This window comes from Solanum verrucosum, unplaced genomic scaffold (assembly GCF_900185275.1).
Source record: "Solanum verrucosum unplaced genomic scaffold, falcon-dt-bn FXZP01000183.1, whole genome shotgun sequence".
Taxonomy (NCBI): domain Eukaryota; kingdom Viridiplantae; phylum Streptophyta; class Magnoliopsida; order Solanales; family Solanaceae; genus Solanum; species Solanum verrucosum.
The window spans coordinates 2,921,180-2,943,519 of record NW_026020430.1 but is presented as its reverse complement, the minus strand read 5'-3'; the positions used below and the strand labels follow the sequence as shown (position 1 = coordinate 2,943,519).

The 22,340-nt window shown below is 34.0% G+C and overlaps 2 protein-coding genes, 1 long non-coding RNA gene and 2 other non-coding genes across 5 annotated transcripts; 3 read left to right on the top strand and 2 right to left on the bottom strand.

The window, feature by feature from the left end:
* Window positions 1–267: 267 nt before the first annotated feature.
* On the top strand, window positions 268–1,760 carry LOC125807711 (protein yippee-like At3g08990). The gene is made up of 6 exons (XM_049487441.1): window positions 268–336; window positions 615–652; window positions 717–825; window positions 928–983; window positions 1,085–1,245; window positions 1,699–1,760. Exons 1-6 carry the CDS (start codon window positions 268–270, stop codon window positions 1,758–1,760), a joined length of 495 nt encoding a protein of 164 aa, XP_049343398.1.
* A 6,637-nt stretch (window positions 1,761–8,397) lies between these two features.
* On the bottom strand, window positions 8,398–8,471 carry TRNAV-AAC (transfer RNA valine (anticodon AAC)). Its single transcript has one exon. It is a non-coding gene; the product is annotated as a tRNA-Val (tRNA).
* A 1,879-nt stretch (window positions 8,472–10,350) lies between these two features.
* Window positions 10,351–11,698, top strand: LOC125807710 (uncharacterized). Its single transcript, XM_049487440.1, has 3 exons — window positions 10,351–10,385; window positions 10,474–10,587; window positions 10,660–11,698. The coding sequence occupies exons 1-3, from the start codon at window positions 10,351–10,353 to the stop codon at window positions 11,696–11,698; spliced, it is 1,188 nt and encodes a 395-aa protein (XP_049343397.1).
* Window positions 11,699–19,243: 7,545 nt separating this feature from the next.
* Window positions 19,244–19,730, top strand: LOC125807363 (uncharacterized). The gene is made up of 3 exons (XR_007441659.1): window positions 19,244–19,299; window positions 19,428–19,492; window positions 19,587–19,730. It is a non-coding gene; the product is annotated as an uncharacterized LOC125807363 (long non-coding RNA).
* Window positions 19,731–20,791: 1,061 nt separating this feature from the next.
* Window positions 20,792–20,865, bottom strand: TRNAV-GAC (transfer RNA valine (anticodon GAC)). The gene has a single exon. It is a non-coding gene; the product is annotated as a tRNA-Val (tRNA).
* Window positions 20,866–22,340: the final 1,475 nt, after the last annotated feature.

Sequence of the window (22,340 nt, the reverse complement as noted above, 5' to 3'; positions counted from 1 at the left end):
AATATTCAGTTTATCCCTAGTAAAAGGTTTAAAAATTTTCAGAGCTGGTGAAGCCATTTCAAAACAGAGCTCTTCTCAATTAGTAGTATTCAAGAATCAAGAACTGATTTTTCTGTTATAATTCCCACCCATTATTTGTTTTCTTGGATTCTCATTGATCAACCAACTCTTTTCTCCCTGGTAATAAGTGTTTCTCTTCTTTCCATTGATTTTTCCAGCTTTTCTATTTCTCTTACATTTTGTTCTTTATTCTGTAATAGGTGAAACATGCCTGCATACTTCCACTGTCGTACCTGCGGAACTCAAGTTGCACTCGTTCAGGATTACGATCACTCTGTAAGGATTTCTCACTCTGTATGATTTCTTGCTATTGATTTGTGGTTCTTTAATAGTCCAAATTTTCAATTAATTTCTTCTGAATTGTTCTATACGTTTAGAAAAAAAGAAGAAAAAGAACCGACTTATTGTTCTATTCGATCAGTATGTGGTATCTTTTGATGACAATATGTATCATTCGATCCCTGTTATATTTGTATCATGAATTCAGCACTACTCTGTTATATTTCTTGACTAAGCTCAGAATCAACTTATTTCTTGTGTTGTAAACATTGCAGGTAGACGACTTAGTGAATGCAAAGTTCTTCACTGAAGTGTAAGTCTCGTGCAATTTCAACATCTTAAGATTTTATTTATTGCCTAATGAGCCATATATGCAGGCTTAATGTTGAAGTAACAGAGGATGAGCGATATCATCCAGTAACAGATGGCATGAACCTAGCCGAGACTTACTGTGTCCAATGTAAAACCCTGCTCGGGTGGAAACTTGTAAGATACTAGTAATATTAAAGATCATTTGAGTTTCATGATAACAAGACGATTTTGTTGCTTTTTCCCCCTCTTAAATTACAGAATTTATGATTTCTCCAGATTGCAGCCTCCCAACCGTCTAGGAGTCATAGAGTAGGAGGATTCTATATGATATTGTAAGTTTCTAATTACGAATTTTCAGATTGAGACGTCTGTACATGTATATAGATGTGGTTTGCCTTGTAAGGTGTTCATTCAAATGCGTATTTTGTGGCAGGAAGGAGCTTAGTTTCTGGAACGATGAAACGTTGCCTAATTTTCCCTTTGGAGGCGATAATGAACAGGTTCCTAATGATCAAGATGGAGGTACAGATGAAGAACAGAATACTGATCAAGATGGAGGTACAGATGAAGAACAAAATATTGATCAGGATGGAGGTACAGATGAAGAACAAAATACTGATCAAGATAGAGGTACAGATGAAGAACAGAATACTGATCAAGATGGAGGTACAGATGAAGAACAGAATACTGATCAAGATGGAGGTACAGATGAAGAACAAAATACTGATCAAGATAGAGGGACAGATGAAGAACAGAATACTGATCAAGATGGAGGCACAGATGAAAAACAAAATACTGATCAAGATGGAGGTACAGATGAAGAACAAAATACTGATCAAGATGGAGATACAGATGAAGAACAGAATCATGATCAAGATGGAGGCGCTAATGAGAAAAATGTTGATCAAGATGGAGGCACTAATGAGCAAAATGTTGAACAAGATGGAGGCGCTAATGGGCAAAATGTTGATCAAGATGGAGGCGCTAATGAGCAAAATGTTGATCAAGATGGAGGTGCTAATGAGCAAAATGTTGATGAAGAGGGAGGCGCTAATGAACAGAATCATGATCCAGATGGAGGCCCCCCAATGAAAAGAAGGAAGAAATAGATCAAGTGGCTGATGGAATAGATAATATTGAAGAAAATGCAGACATTGATAGCCTACTCATTCTGTTATTCTGCTTATACAAAATGCTAAATTCATAATTGTGTAATATTCTGTTTTCTGTTTCTGTTTTGAGATTGCACTACATATTATTACTTCAGGTTGGAATAACCCAATTGACACTGAACTTTTTACATGTTTGAGCTCAGGTACTACCGTTCTCTATATGCTGCTCAGTTTTTAATTTCTTGATACAATCATTTGAGTATAATCGATTGGTTAAAGGTTTATAATGGATTACTTATTTCCTTAGATTTTGTTTAATAGTAAATGCTACTAGTATATCTAACTAAAGTGCCAGTGCACAATCGTTGTTCTTATATATAGTGGACGAAGCAATCACATTTGAGGATTCAGCCTTGGCTTGTTTGGCTAAGAAATGATCCTCAAACTTTAACTACTCTGTGTTTTAGACTGACGTGATAACCAACTACACCTTGATTACTTGTCCAACTGAAGACGCTTATAACAGACATGTTTCAAACTGTGGAAATGGAGAAGTGTTATTTTAAGCTGATTTGAAGTTTTGATGATCTGACAAACTTCCGGATCTAACAAGAGACCTGGTCAAGGAAAGACTGCTTACGTGAAAAAGACAAAAAAAAGAACCCCTGTCTAAAAGCTGCCACAACTGCCAACTCTGTTGTGACTGGTCATGTCTTTTCATAGCAGTAGGCTCAGGCAATGGCTTGGTCCTAGGGGTTTGTGTCCATTTGATAATATTATCTTCTCCAAAGACAAATCCAAGTTTTGGCAAACAAAGTTTTGAATTCTGAAAATTCATAAGCTTACAAAGAAAAAATCATCTTTAAGGAAGAACACTGCTCATACTCAACAAGGGACCCGATGGAGTGCTAAAGCGCCTTTGTTGTATTTTGAGCTTTGTGTCTTGTGTTCTTATTTTGTAAACTACTTCTAAGTTATAAGAGATATTCCCTCCGTTTAAAAAAAAAAAAAAACCTATTTTGACTTGTAACGGAGTTTAAGAAAAGAAAGAAGATTTTTTAATCTTGTGGTTCTAAATTAAAGTTTTGTCAAATGTACCAAAATGTCCTTTAATCTTGTGGCCTTAAACATGCCACGTGGAAAGTTGAAGTTAAAGTGTTGCCAAAAAAGGAAAGGGATCATTCTTTTTTGAAGACTAAAAAGGAAATTAGGCCATTTTTTTTTAAACGGAGGAAATAGTAGATTGGTTACTTGTCTAAGTCTTTAGGTTGAGTCGGATTAACTGGAGTTAGTTAGTCGAATGATCTATGCTTTAGTCCAGCCTTTTTACATAATTGTTTTGATGTTCTCTTGGGTAGAGTTGCCTAGGAGTGTCAACTAGAGTTAGTTGATGTGTGAGTGCAGCAAAATTGCTGCTTGTTTATGTTCTTATCTTCGAGATCTGAGTTGGTGGCTAGAGTTATCCTTGTTGGGTTCTTGAAGTCTAGATCGACTAAAGGTAGTTGGTTTAGTGGGCAATAGAGTTATTGCTTAGTTATTTTGCTTTTAGTAGAGTTGCTATAGTAAGGGGGAAGGGATTAAAGAGTTTTAATTCCTAGGTTACAAGAGTTTGTAATCTGAAGATTTGCTCTGTTTTGAGTGAAATGGAGTTTAAGTTGAAATCTTGTGATTACAGGTCGTGGTTTTCATCTCCCTTGAGCGAGGAGGTTCCACGTAAAATCATTATGCTTGGTTTATTTAAGTTATTTATTTTCCGCATTATTATTTTGTCGAGAGACCTGGTCCAGTGATAACTGGTGGACGCATGCATTCTAATAAGAAGCTAGTCCAAGTGAATTCAAGAGGGATGAGTTGCTGTATGTCCAACAATTGCTGATCGCTGCCTAAAACGCCTAAAAACTAATATAAATCCTGTAGTCCTGTTTGGCATGAATTTGTAGTAGATTATTTCCACCCAATCTTTGTAAGGGGAAAAATAGAAAATTTTCAGAGCGATTTCAAAACAGAACTCTTCTCAACTAGTAGTATTCAAGAATCAAGAATTTCAGTTTTGAGCAATTCTCCTCTGTTATAACTTTCACCCATTTTTGTTTTTCTTGATTCTCATTGATCACCAACTCTTTTGTCCCTGTTATTTGGTGAGTTGTTAGTCTGTTCATTCCATTGTTTTTTGCAGCTTTGATATTTGCCTTACACTTTGTTCTTTATTCTGTAATAGGTGAATCATGTCTATTAGGATGTGGTTCTTGATTCAACAATTTATGACAATAAACGATTTAGTTGAAAAACCTCCTTCTGATTACATCCATTGCACACTCGTCCCTGTAAGGGTTTCTCGCTCTCTCTGCATTATAGTATCGATTTGTGGTTCTGTGGACTACAGACATTTTCTTTAATACTTCAATGTTTCTATTCGTTTAGAAAATAACTATATGTATGATTCAATCCCTTATTTTCTACTGCTATTTGTATCATAATTCATGAATTAATCACTACTCTGTTATATTTCTTGGCTAAACTCAGAACCAACTTATTATATTTCTTGTATGCTTTGCAGGTTGAGTCAGGAGGGATCTTTAATAGAGTGTAAGTATCATGATTTCATGCAATTCGACATTTCAGCAACTTGAGATTTGTTATTTGCCAACACTTTTTTTCTGCATATATGCAGGTTCAATGTTGAAGTATCAGACGATGTGAATAATCATGAAACACTAAATGGAAGTACCATAGCCAATGCTAACTGTGTCCAATGTGGAACTATGCTCGGGTGGAAATTTGTAAGATACTAATATTTAAGAGCTCATCAACAAGAAGATTTTGTTGCTTTTTTAAAAATACTGAACTTTTTTATTTCTCCAGATTGCAATCCATCAACCGGAGATGTATGTCAGAGAAGGAAGATTCTTTATGAATTTGTAAGTTTCTAATTACAAATTTGCAATTTGTTAGCTGTATGACTTGTAAGGTTTAATACAAATGAGTGTGGCAGGTACAAGCTTACTTGGTCGAATGATCTACCGTTGCTTCGTTTTAACGAGGAACAAGATTTAGGCGCTAATGAGGAAAATGCAGATCAAGATAGAGATGCAAATGAGAAAAATGCTGTTCAAGATGGAGACGCTACTGATCAAGATGGAGACGATACCGACCAAGATGGAGACACAACTGATCAAGATGGAAATGCTAATGGGCAAAATGCTGATCAAGATGGAGACGCTACTGAACAAAATTTAGGCGCTAATGAAAGGCCTTCTTCTGATTATATCCACTGTCATAGGTGCAGCACTAGAGTTGCACTCGTCGAGGATTACATTCTGACTGTAAGGATTTCTCACTCTCTCTGCATTATTATAGTATCGATTTGTGGTTCCGTGGACTACAGACATTCGTATCATGAATTCTGATTAATTAAACATGTAATTCAGTACTCTGTAATATTTCTTGACTTTTTTTCTTGTGTCGTACACATTGCAGGAAAACAACTTATTGATAGCAGGGTTCTTTGATAAATTGTAAGTCTCATGCAATTTCAACATCTTGAGATTTTCTTTATTGCCTAATGAGCCGTATATGCAGGTTTAATGTTGATGTAGCAGAGGACGTACCTCAAGTAGTATATGGCAATACCATAGCCAAGACTTGCTGTGTCCATTGTAGAAACATGCTCGGGTGGAAACTTGTAAGATACTAGTAGTATTAAAAAACGACTTTGTTGTTCTTCCCTTTTCCCTCTTAAATTACAGAATCTATGATTTCTCCAGATTGCAGTCTCCCAACTGTTTAGGAATTTCAGAGAAGGATTCTATACGAGATTGTAAGTTTCTAATTACGAATTTGCAAATTGAGACTGTCTGTACATGTATATATGTGGTATGACTTGTAATGTGTTAATTCAAATGAGTATTTTGTGGCAGGGATGAGCTTACTTACTGGAATGATGTAACGTTGCTTGATTTTCTCTCTGAAGGCAATAATGATCAAGATGGAGGCGCTAATGAGGAAAATGCTGATCAAGATGGAGATGCTAATGATCAAGATTTAGATATCGCTGAGGGAATGGGCAATATTGATCTAAATGCAAACATTTGAATCAACTATTGATGAAAATACAGACATCCATACTACATAGCTTATTACGATTTATGAAGATATACACTTCCACGGAGTACAATCACTAGAGTTCATATTATACAAGTATTAATTCATAACTGTGTGATATTCTGTTTTCTTTTTTTGTTTTTTGGATTACACTACATATTGTTATTACTTCATTTTGGAGAAAAGTAATTGAATAAAGAATTCGAATAGTATCTAATTCATGTTCATGTTAACAGAAGAGCGGATCCAATACCAAGACGCTTGAGAGAAATTATCTTTTAATTTCTTGATGCAAGTCATTTGTGTTAACTACCATTATTTGTTAACTGAAATGGTATAATTGAGCCAAACTTGTAACGGATAACATAAATGAGTGAGTTTTTTTTTTTCAAAGTTTGATGACATATTTGAATGTTTCCCTTTTAAAAATAATGATTTAATTAATGGCATGGCCGAATCATTATTGACCACATGTAACAAAAGATTTTGCAAACGGAAACTATTTTTAGTTAACAAATAATGACATGGATGAGCTTTTTCTCAAATGAAAATGGTATATATGAGCCAAACTTTTAACAGATGACAAATATGAGCCTTTTGTCAAAGTTCGATGACATATTTGAGCCTTTTCCCTTCCTTAAAATATGACATAAATGAGTCTTTTCTCAAACGAAAAATAACATGAATGAGTCTTTTCTCAAACGAAAAATGGTGTGAATAAGCCTTTTCTCAAACGAAAATGACATATATGAGTTTGAGCATTTTCCCTATAATATATCAAATAAAAATGTCTATTTGAAAACCCAATTTTTTATAGGCTGAGCTAATTAATCATTTTCCATGGATTAGCTGTGTCACTTTTAATTGCATCCATAGCGTATCTTTTTTTGAGCAAAGTTTCTGATTTTTGAGATTGAAATTCACTTGACAATAACATTTGTTAATATACAATTGCTCTTTTTTTTTTTAAAAAAAAAAGCAAAACAGAAATACAAGGGTATTAAGTCGGTGCATAAATATGAATTATGATTTGGAGGGTAAATTGAAGAATCTTGTTAATGGGAAAAATAAAATAAATTGTTCAAATTTCCCTCCGTTTTGAATTAACAGTAAATTCAGGAATCAAGAAGTGGCATTTCTATATATATATATATATATATCAACATTCTCTTGTCATTTCCATTTCTATATCAATATTCTCTTGTCATTCCCATTCTATATCAATAGTTGTGTTCAACTCAATGGATTCCATCCATTGCCGTGTGTGCAGAACTCGAGTTGCATTCATCGAGAATCTCTTTGTTACTGTACGGATGCTCACTCTTTCTCTCTATGCTTCTTGAAACCAAACAATTTTGATGAATTTGCTACTGATTTCAATATTTTAGATTCTACTCTGTTATATTACTTGACAAAGCACAGAACCTGTACATTTTGCAGGTGTGGCCAGGAGGGATCTTTACTAGGCTGTAAGTCTCATAATTTCATATTACATATGATTTTAGCAAGTGACATATCTTTATATATATGCAGGGTTAATATAGAGAACGTGAATTATCATGAATCAGAAATTGGTAAAATCATAGCTGATACTCGCTGTGTCCAATGTGGAATAATGCTCGGGTGGAAATTTGTAAGATACTAATATTAAAGAGCATTTTGTTTTCATCAATAAGAAGATTTTGTTGATTTTTTTGTTTCTCCAGATTACCCCACACAGCATGCTTTTCAGAGAAGGAACATTCCTTTTGAGATTGTAAGTTTCTAATTACAAATTTGCAATCTGAGAGTGTATGACTTGTAGGGGTTGATAGAAATGAGTATTTTGTTGCAGGGACTGGCTTAGTTTCTGGAATGAACAGGTTCCTAATGAACAAGATTTGCGAATGCTACTGAGCAAGAAGGAGATAGAACTGGTCAAGAAGGAGTTAGAACTGATCAAGATGAAGAAAGAACTGATCAAGGTGAGGGAAGAACGGATCAAGAGGCAACTGATCAAGATGGAGACAACTGATCAAGATGGAGATGGTAATGAACAGGCTCCTAATGAACAAGATTTAGGAACGCTACTGATCAATATGGAGATAGAACTGACTAATAGGGAGATAGAACTGGTCAACGCAAGGGCAGAACTGATCAAGATGAAGGAAGAACTGATCAAGACGGAGACAACTGATCAAGAGGGAGACACAATTGATCAAGAGGGAGACGTTACTGATCAAGATTTAGGCGTTAATGAGCAAAACACTGATCAAGATTTAGGCGTTAATGAGCAAAACACTGATCAAGATTTAGGCGTTAATGAGCAAAACACTGATCAAGATTTAGGCACTAATGAGCAAGATGGAGGTACGGTCTAGATCAACTAATGATGAAGATGATAGCCTACTCATGCTGATGTTCTGCTTATACAAAATGCTATAACTCATAATTTCTGTGATACTCTGTTTTCCATTTCTGTTTTGTGATTGCATTGCATTACATATCATCAGTACAGTTTGGTACATAAAAGGAAAATAATGTATCAAAAATATGGCTTCGCCCGGACTCGAACCGGAGACCTTCAGTGTGTTAGACTGACGTGATAACCAACTACACCACGAAACCTTCGTTATAGAAACTACTTCAGTCTTTATATGTCTTACATGAGTTAATTTCGCCTGTTCATCTCTCCCTCAATCTTGTGTCAATTTACTGTTCCATATGTACTCATGATTTCAAATCAAAGTTTGGATATGTAAGTTGAGAATATAGTTTCAAGTTTTAAATTCTCTAACAAGTATGATTTGGGATTTCAATTTTTTCTATAAATGTAAGCCCATAAGTATATTTTTTTGGGGAACTTTCGCATATAACCACTCAAAAATAGATTAATTATGCTCCATAGCTATAGTTTGCTAATTACGATTCGTAACTACATGTTATACAGAGGAGAGTGGCGAGCGAGATTGGGAGAGGGAGGAGAGAGGCGAGCGAGATTGGGAGAGGGAGGAGAGAGGCGAGCGAGATTGGGAGAGGGAGGAGAGAGGCGAGCGAGAGAGGGCAATAATTTGTATAATTCACGTATGTTTTGTATAATTGAGTAATACAAAGTCTGAAATTATACAAATATGATAAAACTTGAAATATCGAATTGATACAAACATAAACATATGAACTTAATTTAAATAGTTATTCAATTTATATTATACAAATTACATTATATAAATTATATTATACAAAATCCAAAAATTACACGTTTATACAAACTTTAAAAAGTTATACAAAAAAGATTGAATGTATATGGTGATAAATCTGAAAAATCAAAGGAAATCATTGTCATATACAAATACAAACCATGATATACAAATGCAAATCAAATGAAGAATTGTTTGTTGCGAATTATACAAATGTGGCTAATTATACAAATTTGAAGTCAGCCCACGTAATTAATGATTAATGTTAGTCGCGAGTGGTAATTATAGCAAACTATAGTTATGATGACTAATTAAGTAGTATAAATTTGCTTAACCGCATAATTTTCCCTATTTTATATCATATCATCACATCATATTCATATTAAAAGTGGAAAAAATTTTAGGCAAAAGTTAGATTACGATTTTATATATTAAATTTAAATGCTATCAATTATTTAATAAATTAAATATTTATAAATCAAAATGTTTTAAAGTCTTTTCACCTCCTAGATTTATAGCAAACTAAGGAGTAATCCTAAAGAAATCATACATTGATTTAGGAAGTAATACATTGAATCAGTTATTAATTTAATTAGCACACGTAGTTTAATAATTTTATATGAAATTTTTTTTATTAAGAATTTAGATAGTACAATCAATGTATGCAAACTAGATTTTAAATTGCTTTTTTTTGTCGTATTAATATAGCTTAATGAATCATCCACAATAATCTTATAAGTTACTCCATAATATTTTAAAAGTCATCATATTTACTTCAATCTTTCAGCCTTATATTACTTACTTATGATGAGAAGACCAAGTTACTATCTTAATTATTCAAAAAAAAAAATAAAATCATTTTTCTTCCTAATTTGTTCAATGTGAAGTAGTTTCAAATTTCCCTCCTTTTTGAATTAATGGTAAATTAAAGAATCAAGAAGTGGCATTGCGTTTCTATATATATATAAGTATTCTCTTCTCATTCCCATTTCTACATCAACGTTCTCTCTCGTCATTCCGTTTCTATTCTATATCAGTATTTGCCTTCAACTCAATTTTGTTGTGGAAGAATGGCTCCTGCTGATTGCAGAACTCGAGTTGCACTCTTCGAGGATACCGCTGTTCTTGTATGGATTCTCACTCTTTCTCTCTCTGCATCCACTTTTCCAATGAATATTTTAGATTCTTCAACAGATATTTGTATCAATAGCTTATAGAGTATTTTGTTTTCATGAACAAGACGATATTGTTGCTCCTTTTTATTAATACTGATTTAATGATATCTCCAGATTGCAGTCACCCAACCTTCCATGTTTATTAGAGAAGGAAGATTCTTTATGAAATGGTAAGTTTCTGATTAAAATTTGCAAATTGAGACTGTACATATGCGGTATGACTTGTAAGGGCTAATACAAATGAGTATTTTGTGGCAGGGACAAGCTTAGTTTATCGAATGAAGGCGCTAATGCTGATCAAGATTTAGGCGTCAATGCTGATCAAGATGGAGATGCTAATGAACAAGATTTAGGCGCTAACAATATGAGATTGTAAGTTTCTAATTACAAATTTGCAAATTTTGGACTTGTAGGGTGTTAATTCAAATGAGTATTTTGTGGCAGGGACGAGCTTATTTGCTGGAATGATGTAACATTGCTTGATCTTCTCTCTCGAGGCGATACTGAACAGGCTCCTAATGATCAAGATGGAGATGCTCATGGAGAAAATGCTGATCAAGATGGAGATGCTAATGAACAGGTTCCTATTGATCAAGATTTAGGTGCTAACGAGCAAAATACTGATCAAGATGGAGATGCTAGTGAACAGGATTTAGGTGTTAATGAGCAAAATTCTGATCAAGATGGAAATGGTAATGAACAGGTTCCTAATGAAGAAGATTCAGGAACACTACTGATCAAGATGAATAAAGAACTGATCAAGATGAAGGCACAGCTGATCAAGATGGAGAGACAACTGATCAAGATGCAGGAAGAACTGATCAAGAGGCTACAGATCGAGACGCTACTGCTCGAGACACTACTGATCGTGATGGAGACAATTGATCAAGATGGAGACACAACTGATCAAGATGGAGATGCTAATGAACAAGATTTAGGTGTTAATGAGCAAAATCCTGAACAAGATGGAGATAGTAATGAACAGGTTCCTAATGAACAAGACTTAGTACCGCTACTGATCAAGGTGAAGACAGAACTGATCAAGATGAAGGCACAACTGATCAAGACGGAGAGACAACTGATCAAGATGAAGACAACTGATCAAGATGGAGACACAACTGATCAAGATGGAGATGCTAATGAACAAGCTTTAGGCGCTAATGAGCAAAATCCTGATCAAGATGGAGATGGTAATGAACAAGATTCAGAAACGCTACTGATCAAGATGAAGACAGAACTGATCAAGATGGAGAGACAGCTGATCAAGATGGAGAGACAACTGATCAAGATGAAGAAAGAACTGATCAAGAGGCTAATGATAGAGGTGGTACTGATCAAGAAGCTACTTATCAAGATGGAGACAACTCATCAAGATGGAGACACAACTGATCAAGATGCAGGCGCTAATGAGCAAAATGGTGATCAAGATGGTGGCAGTAATGAACAGAATCATGATCGAAACGAAGGCGCTCCAATGAACTGAATGAAGATACAGACCAACTGGGTGATGGACCAACTAATGATGAAATGAAGACATTGACATTCTGCTTATACAAAATACAATAATTCATAATTGTGTGATATTCTGTTTTCCATTTCTGTTTTGAGATTGTACTACATATGGTATTACTTCAGGTTGGCATAAACCAATTTGAGAGTACCATTCTTTCTGTATATGCTACTTAGTTTGTTTGTAATTTCTTGATACAAGTCATCTTTCAAGCATTTGAGTATAATCGATTACTGATATTTCCTTAGATTTTGCTACTCAACTTTAGTTTGTGGATGACTAATTTTTGAAAGCCACAGAGGAGTATTTGCTATCTTAAGTGCCAGTGCTCATATTATCCCAAGTCCGAAAGTCCATGTTAGATGAGTATGCTACATGTATATATTTAAAATGCAATTGTTAGACTTCTGATCCCGTCTTTAGTAAATAAAATATGACTATTTAATTAAATTTATTGCTTAATTAAATATTTAATCAGATATATATCTAAGAACAATAACTATATTAACAACGGCATGGATAGGGGAAAAATGAACTGAGATACTGAAATTTGAGGCAAGTTATGATTACATGATTTAGACAAATGAGAACTGAAGTTAATGAAGATTAGAACTAGATAATCAGTAGAAGAAGAAGAATAAGAAGTAATAGACGAGGAAGAAGAAGAAGAATCAATCTGATATAGAAGAAACTGATTTATGAGATTTAGAAGTTCTCTCACAATTCTCTCTTATTGATTCATTGAAACAAATAAGTACAAGAGTCATTATATATACAACACTTTTGGAACTTAGTTAGTTAGAGCTCCTAACTAACTTTTGGATAGGTAGTTATGTAACCAACTAACTAACTTATACACTTCCTATTTTGAATATTGAACTAACTAATTTTGCTCACTAATCTTAACAAGAATAATTAAGCAGGGTTAATATAGGGCGAGGCGGACCGGATTGAAAATGTTAAAAAATGTTATGCAGTGTGGTTTACTTTGGACTCAAATGGGTTGGGCATAATGGGCTTAAAAATGGGTTGGGTCTTGACCCGCCTAATTTGACCCACTAAATCTCAATAATTTTAATATGTTGTTATTTAAATTTTATAACCACAATTTGAATATCAACTCAACAATTTTTTTAATAAGAAATTACTAATAGATAGATAAATCCTAAAAAATATAAAATAGATAATAATTTATACTTTCAATATAGGAATATATATTAAATCAATGCAAATAAAGAGTCTCAAAATGGATTGGAATTTGAGATTAAAAAAAGGAAACATAATTGGTTTTTTATCCTCTATACAGTTTTGATCCAAATAAAATATGAATATGTCAGAAATTAAAAAGAAAATTGTTTTGGAGGGAAAATGGATTGAGAATTAACTGTAACTTCAAGAATCAAGAAGTGACTTTTCTCTCTCTCTATATATATATGAACATTCTCTCTTGTCATTTCCATAAAATTCATTCTCTGCATTTTCGTCTGAGTTGCTGCTTCTTCATTCAACAATGTTTAGATACAGTCTCCTTGATCACAACACTCATGCGCTCCCTTCTAATGGTAGCATCCACTGTCCTAATGTTCGGTGCAGAGCGCATATTGCATGGTTCAAAGATTATGTTCGGCTGGTAACGATTCGAATATAATTTCTTCGTTTAGGAAGAATTATTTCATGAAACTGCTAATGATTCCAATATTTCGTATCATGAATTCTGATTAATTAAGCACTACTCTGTTATAGTTCATTTTCTTGTCTTGTACATTTTGCAGAGTCAATCAGAAGAACTAGGGCTCTTTAATTGGGTGTAAGTATCAACAACTTGAGATATGTCGTATACACTTTTTTCTGCGGTCTAATGCTCATTTATATATGCAGGTTTAATGTTCGTGTACAAAACAACGTGATTTATAGTCAAACAGAATGTATAACTAGCACAGCCAAAACTTACTGTAGCAAATGTGAAAAGATGATCGGGTGGATGATTGTAAGATACTGATATTAAAGATCATCAACAAGAACATTTTGTTGCTTTTCTTTAAAAAAAGTACTGAATTTTTTATTTCTCCAGACTGGAGTCCCCCGAGAGAACGTGTATATTAAAGAAGGAAGATTCTGTATGAGATTGTAAGTTTCTAATTACACTTACACATAAGCATTATGACTTTTAAGGGTTAATACAAATGAGTATTCTGTGGCAGGGACAAGCTTACTTATTAGAATCATCTACCGTTGGTTCGTTTAATTCCTGAGAACCAATTTTTCCAAGCTAATGAGGAAAATGCAGATCAAGATGGAGGCTCAGATGAAGATTATGATGACGATATTCCTGATTACATGATGCATCTTATCAGGCTAAATGCTTATCTAGGTACTGACCATACTGTTGATCAAGTTGTAGGAGGTGGTAATGAGCAAAATGCTGATCAACATGGAGGCGGTAATGAGCAGAATGTTGGTCAAGATGAAGGCGGTAATGAGCAAAATGCTGATCAACATGGAGGCGGTAATGAGAAGAATGTTGGTCAAGATGGAGGTGGTAATGAGCAAAATGTTGGTCAAGATGGAGGCAGTAATGAGCAAAATGCTAATGAACATGGAAGCAGTAATGAGCAAAATGTTGGTCAAGATGGAGGCGGTAATGAGAAAAATGCTGATAATCATGGAAGCAGTAATGAGCTAAATGTTGGTCAAGATGGAGTCGGTAATGAGAAAAATGCTGATGAACATGGAGGCAGTAATGAGCTAAATGTTGGTCAAGATGGAGGTGGTAATGAGCAAAATACTGATCAACATGGAGGCAGTAATGAGCTAAATGTTGGTCAAGATGGAATCGGTAATGAGAAAAATGCTGATGAACATGGAGGCAGTAATGAGCTAAATGTTGATGATCAACATGGAGGCAGTAATGAGCTAAATGTTGGTCAAGATGGAATCGGTAATGAGAAAAATGCTGATGAACATGGAGGCAGTAATGAGCTAAATGTTGGTCAAGATGGAGGTGGAACTGAGCAAAATACTGATCAACATGGAGGCAGTAATGAGCAAAATGTTGGTCAAGATGGAGGTGGTACTGAGCAAAATACTGATCAACATGGAGGCAGTAATGAGCTAAATGTTGGCGGTAATGAGCAAAATGCAGATGAACATGGAAGCAGTAATGAGCAAAATGTTGGTCAAGATGTAGGCGGTAATGAGCAAAATGTTGGTCAAGATGGAGGTGGTAATGAGCAAAATGTTGGTCAAGATGGAGGCTCGCCAATGAAACGACCAAAGATATAGATCAAGTGGCTGATGGAATAAATAATATTGATGAAAATGCAGACATTGATAGCGGACTCATGCTGATAATCTGCTTATACAAAATGCAATAATTCATAATTGTGTGATATTCTGTTTTGCATTTCTGTTTTGAGATTACACTACTACATATTGAATTACTTCAGGTTGAATAAACCAATTTGAGACTGTATATAGTGCTTAGTTTGTTTTAAATTTCTTGATACAAGTCATCTTTCAAGCATTTGAGTATAAGTTACTACTGGATTACTAATTTTTGAAAGCCACACAGGAATGTGAATGCCAGTGGTCATCTGTTTTCTCCCCTTTTTCTAAGGAATGGGGTTTTTAGGAAACTGTTATAGTATATGCTAACATAAGTGTCAGTGCTCATATTATATTAATTTGGATTTCTGCTGTTCAATTGTTTAATATAATTGCAAATGTGTAACCTTTTGAAATCTGTACGAGGGATGATTATATACGTGTGTTGTTGCCAACAATTGAAGTTTATGGCTGCATAAAAGCTAGTAATACAAATCCTGTAGTCCTGTTTGACATGAATTCATAGTAGAGTTTTCCTTCTACCACAGCAGAAGATGTCAGCTTCTCAAGTCTCAACGAGAGTATCGATCCTAACTTCTTAAGTAAGTTGTCACGCCCCGAGCCTACACCCTGGGCGGGACCGGCACCCGGAGACCATTTCTAGCCCCAAGCGAACCCTTGGCCTGGCTTTCTTAACTCAGCGGAAACCTCAACAGAATAACTCAATGCAATGCAATATTACAAAACAACTTAACTTATAAAATATGGCCATAAAGGCAACTCGAATCTCAAAATAGAATATTTACATATATATAGATGAGAGACTCAAAACTAACTGACTGACTGTCTGTCTATGAAGCCTCTAAAATACTGAGATGGATGTTGGGACAGACCCCGCAACATCCTAATAAAACAAAAACTAAGAACACAAAATAATTGAGTCCTCCGGAATGCAAGGAGGCTCACCACTGACTCTGGAGTGCTCAGCTGGATCAACGACGTGCAGGATGCTGATCCGGGGTACCTGAATCTGCATCATCAAACGATGCAGGCCAACTGGCATCAGTACATGGAATGTACGAGTATGCAAGCTGGAAAACTAAGCAACAAAGGCTAGAAGGAAAACTGGAAGAAACTGAATAGCTTACCTGGCTCAACTTAACTCAACCTGACTGACTTCTTTCAATATAAGGCAATTTAAAACAAGTGCGATATAAAGAAAGATTGCTTAAAACATGCTATGAACTCTGTGTGTATACAAGGATACAATAAGCCTGAAATGTGTATAAAAATACAATGAACTGATGTATATAAAAAATACAATAATCTCTGTGTATGAAAAATACAATAACTGCTGTGGGAGTTTCTCTAACCGACAACCATCACATAAGAGGTATAGTGATGATACAGCGATCGACCTCACGCTGCCAGAGCATCTTATACCCGGCCAAAGGTATAAGACCTGAACTGCCTAATGGATCCACTAGTCTAATCTGAAAAGGATTCATCTAAAAAGTATGATCCTTTTCTACCCATGGTGGCTAACATGGTTCTATGGGGGCTGTGGGTTCTTTGAACGCTCCCCCAATTCGGTGCTCGATACTACTCCCAAAAATGTACTGGCTCTTATGTTTTTAAAACATATTTCTTCCTGCTGATATGAGATAATTACTCAAAAACTAGCCCGAAGGCTTTTTGGAAATCTCAGTTTCCAACCTTGTTTAAATGTAAAAACATTTCTTTAAAACTTCTTTGGGAATACATAGTTCCCTAATAACTTTGAGAAAAGAACTCAACTTTAAACTCTTTACTTTACTTGAACTCTTGGCTTGATGTGAAACTCTTAACTTAACATGAAACTCTTAACTTTTGACTTGACTTGAAACTCAATACTTAACTTGGAACTTGAGCCTTAGAATGAAGTTAAAACGCTCAATGAAGACTCTTGGAAAACCTTAAAGACTTGCTTTGACTTACTTACTTCTAAGCTTGACTTCACTTGACTTGGAAACTAACTTCACTTGAATTGGAAACTAACTTCACTTGACTTGTAGTTTTACTTGACTTTTGGAAGTACCTTGGAGTGTTGGAAACAACTAGGAAACATAGGTATAATACCTAGGAACATGTATAAAAAAAGAAATGGTGAATGAAAGGGAAGGATTGGTGTCCTTGGCACTAGGAGAGGTGCAACAGCCCAACCCCTTTTTCCCCAAAAATCCGACTTTTTCCCCTTGTTTCTTTCCAATTCTAAACCCTCTCAACCTCAAGGTTTCAGCAGCAACACTTAGAATCATAAAGACCCTTATTATACAATAGATTCAACTCAAAAATCACAGCCAGAAATCTGTACTAAATCAGCAAGAACTTCAACACAACACCACTACAACTTCAACAACCAATAAATCTTCTCTTGGAATTAAAAACGAGTTGGTGTGTGGGGGTATGAACCAACCAACACTAAGGATCATAAAATCCCTCAATATACAATAGGTCACAACTCAAATACACAGCCCAATCCTGTCCCACAACCAACAATAACTTCAACAACACAACTAACAACATCAACAACAACTAACAACTTCAACAACAAATCCAATCTCTTCTCAAATCATAAAAACGAGCTTGGTATGTGGGGGGAAAGGATAAACCCACACTAAAGACTCACATACCTTGATAGGGATCACCCCCGACGAAAATCCACAATGATCTTGACAAATCTTGTTGATCTCCTCTTTCTTCTCTTCTTCTTCTCCTTCTTCTCTTCTTCTTCTCTTGAACCCTAACTCTTTCTCTTTCAAAATGGGACAAAATGATCCAAATATCAGCCTAATACAACAATATAAGCTCAAAAGAAATTATTTGTGAAAAGACCAAAATGCCCTTAAATTTCCGGAACGGAATCCCTGCCAACTGCCCAACTTTCAAAGATCATAACTTGCTCATACGAACTCGGAATCGAGCAAACTCAGTGGAGTTGGAAAGATTGTTCCACAAGCTTCGAAACCATAACTGGAACTACTCCTAAATCATCCTGAGCTAGGAGTTATGACTGCTCAAAGTTGGCCAAAAACTCACTGATTTCCACACTTAGCCAAATTTTCCAGATTTTAAATTTTTCCAAAAATGACTATTTCCAAATTTCAAGCTTCTTCATATTCATTTTTAAATTGTCGGATGTTACATAAGTTGCAGCACCACTACAGTTTTGGCACATTAGGAAAACTTTTTTTAAAAGAACCGGAGACCTTCAGTGTGTTAGACTGACGTGATAACCAACTACACCACGAGACCTTGGTATTATATTGATTTGCCTGTTTATCTCCTCAATCTTATGTCAATTTACTTTTGCTATAATCTAACAGTAATTGATTAAGCTTGCATTTAGACATTCGATATTATCATGCTTGTTAGTGAAAAGACGTGGTTGTTGAACCAGATAATCAATCTTCATTTTCAATTACGACGTTTAATTAGATACTAAACTATATAAGCTATGAAGGATATGCAAAGAAACAAAAAATTCACCAGTAAAATTACTCACTGTATGAAGAAGATCTCTTTAGAGCTGGAAATTTCTCCTTCTTCATCTCTATTAACTCCCACTGAAGTATTCTTTTATTGTTACTCTCATATCATAAATTAATTTAGTTGGTTTATAAATACCAGCTTCAAAAATTAAATGCAAAGAATATCGTTATTAATTTAAAAGCAAAACAATCATTTAGATGAATAAAATAAAATAGTTCAGAGTACTAAACACTTTTAAAAAAAAAAAGTTCAATTAGTATGCATTAAGTAAAAAAAAAGTTTATTTATTTTTTAACCATTGAAATTCACACAACAATAACATTATTAAGATACAAAGGGAAAAAAATTGATATTTTATTCTCTAAACAATCTTTAAGTCTGTGCAGATGTGTAAGAATGCAAAATAAAATGTCAATAAGATTTAATCTTCTTATGGGGCAAATTAAAAAAAATAAATATTTTTCTTCATAATAAAGGTGGAAAATTTGTTCAATGTGAAGCAATTTCAAATTTCCCTCCTTTTTGAATTAACAGTAAATTCAAGAATCACGAAGTGACCTTTCTATATATATATATATATATCAACACTCTCTTCTCATTCCCTTTCTATTCTATATCAATATTTGTCTTCAATTCAATTTTGTTGTGGAAGAATGTCTTGCGTGCTTTGCCGTTTCTGTGGAACTCGAGTTGCATTCGTCGAGGATTACATTAGTATTGTATGGATTCTCACTCTTTCTCTTCTTCTTCTTGAATTATTGATGGATTTGGTACTGATTTCAATATTTTAGATTCAATGCTTAATCATGAAATTGAGAACTCTGTTATAATTCTTGACTAAGCACAGAACGAAATTAAGCATGGAATCAAGTACATTTTGCGGACATTGCCTGGAGGGATCTTTAAGAGGGTGTAAGTCTCATGATTTCATGCAATTTGATATTACATATATATATATATATATATATATATATATATTGCATATGTTACAAACCTTTATATGCAGGTTTAATGTTCTTTTACTAGACAAAGTAAATTACAATGGAATTACCGAAGTTCAATCACTATTTGGAACTACCGTAGCCAGTGCTAACTGTGGCCGATGTAGAACGAATCTCGGGTGGAAATTTGTAAGATACTAATATTAAAGAACATTTTGTTTTCATGAACAAGAAAATCTTGTTGCTTTTTTTTTTTTAAAAAAAAAATACTGATTTTTTTTATTTCTCCAGATTGCAGCCACCCCACAGATCATGTGTGTTAGGGAAGGAATATTCCTTATGAAATTGTAAGTTTCTAATTACTAATATGCAAATTGAGAAGCAGCAGAATTGATACAAATGAGTATTTTGTGGCAGGGACAGGCTTAGATTATGTAATGAGGAAAATGCTGATCAAGATTTAGGCGCTAATGGGCAAAATGCCAATCAAGATGGAGATGCTAATGAGCAGGCTCCTAATGATCAAGATGGAGATGCTAATGAACAAGATTTAGGGGCTAATGGAGATGCTAATGAACAAGATTTAGGGGCTAATGGAGAAAATACTCATCAAGGTGGAGATGCTAATGAAGAGGTTCCTAAGACAGAACTGATGGAGATAAAGATAGAACTGTTCAAAATGGAGATAGAACTGATTAATATGGAGAGACAACTGATCAAGATGGAGACGCGACTGATCAAGATGGAGACAACTGATCAAGATGGAGACGCGACTGATCAAGATGGAGACGCTACTGATCAAGATGAAGACACAACTGATCAAGATGAACAGACAACTGATCAAGATGGAGACACAACTGATCAAGATGAAGAGACAACTGATCAAGATGGAGGTGCTCCAAAGAACTCATGAATGAAGATTTAGAGCAACTAATGAAGACATTGATACTCTGCTTATACAAAATGCTATAATTCATAATTGTGTGATATTCTGTTTTCCATTTCTGTTTTGAGATTGCACTGCATATTATTACTTCAGGTTGGAATAAACCAACTGACACTGAACTCTTTACATATTTGAGTTTTCCTTCACCTATAGTCCTGTTTGGCGTGAATTCGTAGTAGAGTTTTCCTTCACCACAACAACTCTATTTCTCACTAGTAAAGTCTCAACAAGAAGATCCTGACTGTTCAAGTAAGTTGCAGCACCACTACAGTTTTGGCACATAAAAGGAAAATTTTCAAAAAAATAAATAAAATAAATTAAAAATGGCTTCGCCCGGACTCGAACTGGAGACCTTCAGTGTGTCAGACTGACGTGATAACCAACTACACCACGAAACCTTACTGATAGATATTACTTTAGGGACCAATTTGGTAGAGTCCATATATTATGTATGGTATTATAATTAGTACATAGTATTATAGGATGTATCACTAATACATTTCATTTAGTGGTATTAATAATACATATGATTTAATATCATGAGATTAATTTATATGAATACAAATATACCCTCAATTTTTTTAAATCATTTTATTTATTTTCTTGATTTTATATTTTATATTTGTACTAGTAAATTTATATAAATAAATTAGCTAACAAATTTAATTTTATTATTTAGAGAGAGTTGTTTGTTGATAAATAAATTCAATACAAATCAATACAATATTTGAAATGTGAGTTGTTTTGTGAGTGATTAATTTATTAAGATGACAATTATTTACCCTCAAATAATTCAAGTGAGAAGATAGCAAACATGACGATTTTGTTCTTTTCCTAACTAGTTAGAAGGTCACAAAAAAAATATTGTATTACAATTATCTACCTTGACGTAATTATATAAAATAGAATATCTCATAGTAATTCAAGGGTATAATTGAAAAGAAGTTTTTTGTAGAGTTTTAATCCAATACAAAATTAGGTGAGAAACAATAAATCAAACACTTAATAAAAAATAAACTGTACATTATTAATTCCTGCATTACTAATTTCTATGTTATTAATCATTGTACCAAACGGCCCCTTAAGTCTTTACATATCTTACATGAGTAATTGGTTATGCTCGCCTTTAGACATTTGATATTAATTGATCATTTCAACTCAATAATTAAATGTGTGATTTGAAATCATAATTTAAAATCTTAAATTCTTCAAAAAGTATGATGTGGAATTTCTAATAGAGCTACATTATATCATTTTTCCATATAATAATATAGGAGGGGTTTTAGTATTCGGAGACCTAAGGTACTGATTTTATTTGTCATAGTTGTATTATGTGCTTACATCAAGTCGGCCTAATATATTTTGGTTAAGTGATTCTATGTAATATTAAAAAAGAAGTAGTCTGGAGCAGAAAACAATATGTTACATTAGCAGTGCCAAAGGATAGACCGCACTATAAAGAATGTGATTTAGACATTCTATCTTAATACAAGAGTTAGACGTGACACTTTCCATGGTTCAAATTCATTGCTCTAAGATTTCGTCTTGATATAGTGCAACAAACATATGTTAATTAATCATAATTAAATAATACGTCATTTGATGCAAACATTGAATACAAATATTTTATTTATTTTTACCGTCGAAATTCACACAAAAATAACATTATTAGGATACAAATGAAAGAGGGGAAAAGGAAACATTATTGGCTTTATCCTCTGTACAATTTTAAGTCGGTGCATATGTGTGTAAGGATGCAAAATAAAATATAAATATGACTTTAATAGTTTTGGAGGGAAAATGGATTGAGAATTAACGGTAAATTCAAGAATCAAGAAATGACTTTTCTATATATATATATATATATCAACAT